Source organism: Octopus bimaculoides, chromosome 1 (assembly GCF_001194135.2).
Source record: "Octopus bimaculoides isolate UCB-OBI-ISO-001 chromosome 1, ASM119413v2, whole genome shotgun sequence".
Lineage (NCBI taxonomy): Eukaryota > Metazoa > Mollusca > Cephalopoda > Octopoda > Octopodidae > Octopus > Octopus bimaculoides.
The window spans coordinates 169,030,783-169,035,596 of NC_068981.1; the positions used below are offsets into that span (position 1 = coordinate 169,030,783).

A 4,814-nucleotide genomic window follows, 5' to 3' on the forward strand; every position below is an offset into this window, starting at 1 on the left:
ATATACATACACACACACACACACACACACATATATATATATATATATATATATGCGCAGGATTGGCTCTGTGGTAGGTACCTTGCTTACCAAACACATGGTTCCGGGTTCAGTCCCACTGCGTGGCATCTTGGGCAAGTGTCTTCTTCTATTGCCTCGGGCCGGCCAAAGCCTTGTGAGTAGATGTAGTAGACAGAAACTGAAAGAAGCCCGTCGTATATATATATCTGGGGTCGATGCGATCAACTTAGCCTCTCCCCCAATCTGGCTGGCCTTGTGCCGAATTTATTATTATTACTAATCCAACGTGCCACGCAATGGGAATGAATCTGGAACCATGTGGTTGGTAAGCAAGCTACTTACCACACAACCACTCCTGCGCCTATGTTGTTTATCTCTCATTGGATAGGGTAGCTCTTTTTGTTGATTCTATCTTAACAGAACAGTAAACTACACACACACACACACACACACACACACACACACACACACACACACACACACACACACACACAAACTGATTTGATGTTATATTAGTAATACAAAATATTGTTGAACATGTGGCCGCATTGCATATTTTTGTCGTTAACTCCTTACTTCAATATAAGTCTAGACAATACGTATCATAAATTTAGTAAAATAAAGAAATTTATTTAATATGCACATATTAAAACACTCATGAATCAAAAGTTTTGAAATTCGACGTTGAATAAGGAAAACAAAACAATAGAAGAAAAATATACAGTAAAATCAATAAATAAAATTCACATTACTTACCCAAAGCCATCTTGGCTGGGGATTCCGGAGGTATCCAGAAGAGAACCAATGTAAGAGTTGAAAGTAAAATGCACGGCAAAATCAAAAGATAGTTGTAAAAGGCCGAACGCCGCCTGACCTTAAGTGTAAAAGTCAGATCGAGATATGGCTCTGGACAGCAAGTATAATACTGTACATTTCGGCGGGCAGGAGCTTCGATTATTTCCCATGCATTACTGGGCATGTATTCAGACAGATCGATTTTGGTTAAGTTGTCCAGAAAATTAACATCCAGTTTGTTACCGTCGTACGTCCATGACCCAAATTTTAGAACACATTCTTGTTCATCAAATGGAAAATGGCTGATGTCTATAGCACATGAACTTTTGTAGATAACCTATAAATATAGGACGAAATAAAATGATGTCATCTTTTAGCAAGACATTGTTGACTTACGATAAAGTAAAATGGTTACGATTTTCGATTATAATTATTAAATAAAATTAGAGATTTCATAAGCACAAATCCACAACTGACACAAATATTGGTGGTCCTAAGAACATATTGTCTCTCTTGGATTGGGGTTCATAAAGTATTTAATACGGTTTTAACTTAACTTAATGCTTATAACAATAACACGTATTAACACAATATCGTTGATTTAGATTTATAGAAGAGAAAAGAATTTTAAATCGTTATTGTTTAATAATATAACAGCAGTTTCAAAGAAAGTAGAAACTCAGAATGCCGACTTTATTCACAGTAGAGAAATTGCTAAAAACTTACAACAGAATATAAAGCCTCAAAATCATCATCATTATCAACAACAACAACAACAACAACAACAACAACAGCAGCAGCAGCAGCAGCAGCAGAAACAGAAGCAGCGATTGACTGCAGGAACTCAGTATGTGATTGTTACTTCTTTTATCAACCCCTCGAGGCTGAAATGCAAATCAAGCTCCACAACATTCCCACTCTATCCCTAGAGCGACCTAATTGAATATCAAAAGGCTTTTAATCTTGCTTTCAAGCAGCTCTGTTAGTTACTACAACCGATAGCACCAATAATATAATTCTTTCTACTAAACACAGGCCTGAGATATTTTGGCGGTGAAGTGAGGGGTGGAGCTCGTCGATTATATTGCTCTCAGTAGTTGACTGCTACTTTATATTATCGACACCAAAAGAATGAAAGACAAAGTCGACCTCGGTAGAATTTGAAATAAAAAATTAAAGACTCAGAAAAAATGTCGGTAAGCATTTTTCCCGGCGTGCTCTAACGCTTCAGCCAGCTCGCCACTTTTAAGTTTTTCTGTTATTGACACTTATTCTGAAATTTTATGGAGAGTGGCTAGTCGATTACATGGCCCCCAGTGCTCAACATGCACTTATCGACTCTGAAAGGATGTAAGACAGAATCGACCTCCACATTTGAACTTAGAACTTAAAGCCAGAAGAAATACCGCTGAACGTTTTGTCCGTTGCATTAAAGATTCTACTAGCTTACTGCCTTATGATAAATAAATATAATCATACTGGCCCATACTGTGTGTTCATAATATTGACGAGAACAATATATTGGAAGTAATCTACTGAAATTCCTATTCCAAAACCAGGTTTCAAATCCTGATTGTACAAATTTCCCTTTATGTAACGTATGTCATAAATAGAAATGTAAGAACATTATACAGGCTTCCTTTCTCTCGTATTCAAATCGGATGTATTCTGCTTAGCTAAGAAATCAATTAATAAATTACGTTACTTTATTTTCGGAGAATATTCCGTTATGGATAGTGTGGTAGCTATTTTGGTCCCGGAGGTTTGTGACTGGCAGTTTAATTTCAATGGGTAATGGAAAGACCGCTTCTTTTCTCTGCATTATCAATGTTAGTGAAGTAAGCTGTCATAGCAACGAAATTTCACGTCAAGAATCCAAACTTTAGAGAGCTTTTTAAGATAATCTAATCTAAAGGGAGGGAATCTTGGAATTACGACTTCTTTTACCTTATCACAATATCTGTTTTCTTCGAGGAGAGAGAGAAAGAGAGAGAGAAGGGGAGGGAGAAATTTAGCAGCACGAATATTTCCAGAAATAATTATTGCTATATATTTTATTTGATCATTTTCGCCTATAAGTGATAGAATATTTCATTTTAATACCCTCCATTATTTCTTGCCTTTGTTAGAGAATCAAATATTTCTTCAGAACAACGTCAATAACTAGATCATCCATGTTCTATGTCATGTTGACATAACACATTGCAGACTTTTTATTTAAATTCATAGATCCAGTCTCCAGAAACATTTAGTAGCATCAACTAGAATGACCACATCGATATATACGTAAAACTGGTAATAAATTTACCATCTAAAAGAGAGTTACTAGGGTGAGCAGAAATAGTAGCGCTTGCGATTGAAAGCCGTTGTTATGTTGCGATTTTAAATTTCGATATATATTGTTAAAATGTGCAATACCCAGACATATACGAGTGTTATACTGTATGTAATCTAAACGCGGACATAACTTTTTATTTTATTGCCTGACAGGAATTTCAAATTCTATATGTTGGTAGGTCAGCTCTTTCACTATATAAATGTATTAATGCAACATAATTTCTATCAAAAGCAATGCATTTGCATTATTGTGGACCAAACTTTCGAATTCGCTTTGAAAGGGCTCAGGTATGCACTGCTGTGCCCTCTTCTCTGTAGCTATTTTCACCTTCTCTATGTCATGAAATCTTTGTCCTTGAAAACTGTCCATCGCTTGATCAAGCAAATAGAAGTTGATGGACGCCGGATCCATGATATACGATGTATGGGGAGGGGGCAATGGCAGGTCCAATTTGCCACTTGTCTGATATGTAGCCAAAGATGTATGAGGTCACTGTTGATAGCTTCCAGATTCTTGTTTGGTTCTTCTTTTTAATGGATTCGTTAATCATTTTGAGCGTCTCAATGTACTGCTTGCTGGTTACAGCACTATGACATTCCAGAAGATCAAGAAGAATGACTACCTTGTCATCGTCCCCACACCAAAAAATACAATTACTATGACTTCCTGTACCGTGTTTGGGCTCTTGCTATTTTTAGACCTTGTAGAAAAGGTGGGAAACCATTCCACGGACTGAGCTTTTCTTTCCGGATCATAAAGAAGCGCTCACGTTTCATGTCTTGTCACCAGATTGGAAAAAAAACAAAAACCTATCTTCATTGACTGCAAACCCTTTCAACAGATCAAAGTAGACCATCTCTATCTTTTAATCGATTGTTAGGTACCGAAGTACCCACTTTCACATACTTGCCAATACTCCAAATATTTCGCCACCTTCTGAAATGTGTTGCGACCAGAGGTGAGTTGTGCACCAAACACACAGATCCATCAGTGCATATTGCACTTGTCAAAGTTGTCCTCTTTGCAACAGCCTGCAGACTTCTATGGATGTCGGACAGCTATCATTCCCACTTCCTAAAAACTCAATGACATTATGCTGCTTCCGCTCAGAAACCAGTATTTGCATGCAATGAAGAAGAGGAAAAATAGTAACGTTGCTTTTGAGAATGAGTTACTCTACCAATATGAGCGAGCTGTTTGAATGACCTGTGTCTGTTAATAAAAAAGTAATGCCTACTTTTGTATTAATTTTATATAACCCTCGTATCAGCGGTGCCCATTCATTTGATTATACCACATCTACTTACAAAGCTTGTCTTTAGCTACATTTAGAACACAATAAATCATTCTGGTTATGGAGAAGAAAATGCCAAGTCAAACTTTAGAGGCTTTGAGCTCGAACATTAGAAGCTGAAAAACATTTATCTCTATAATCTGTCGAAGTTACCGCCTCCTCCCATTATTACAAGTGATCTAAACTAACCTGAGAATAATACCTTCCGACGTTATTCAACATTTTCTTTTAACGTTCTTCTGTTTTAGAAATAGTTTGCTTAAAACCGACACCGAACATCGATAGTTTAGTTTTCCCAGTCAAAATAACGTTCAGAGAGAAGTAAGGAAGAATGAGAGAGAGAAAGAGAGAGTGAGAGAGAGATAG

The 4,814-nt window shown here is 36.9% G+C and overlaps 1 protein-coding gene across 1 annotated transcript in view; it reads right to left on the minus strand.

Annotated features, from left to right (window-relative positions):
- LOC106870663 (neuronal acetylcholine receptor subunit alpha-3) overlaps nucleotides 1-4,814 on the minus strand; it is a 271,917-nt gene that overhangs the window by 23,749 nt on the left and 243,354 nt on the right. The window contains exon 7 of the mRNA XM_052971699.1: nucleotides 778-1,153. Coding sequence (XP_052827659.1) covers nucleotides 778-1,153 — 376 coding nt within the window. The remainder of the gene's footprint in view (nucleotides 1-777; nucleotides 1,154-4,814) is intronic.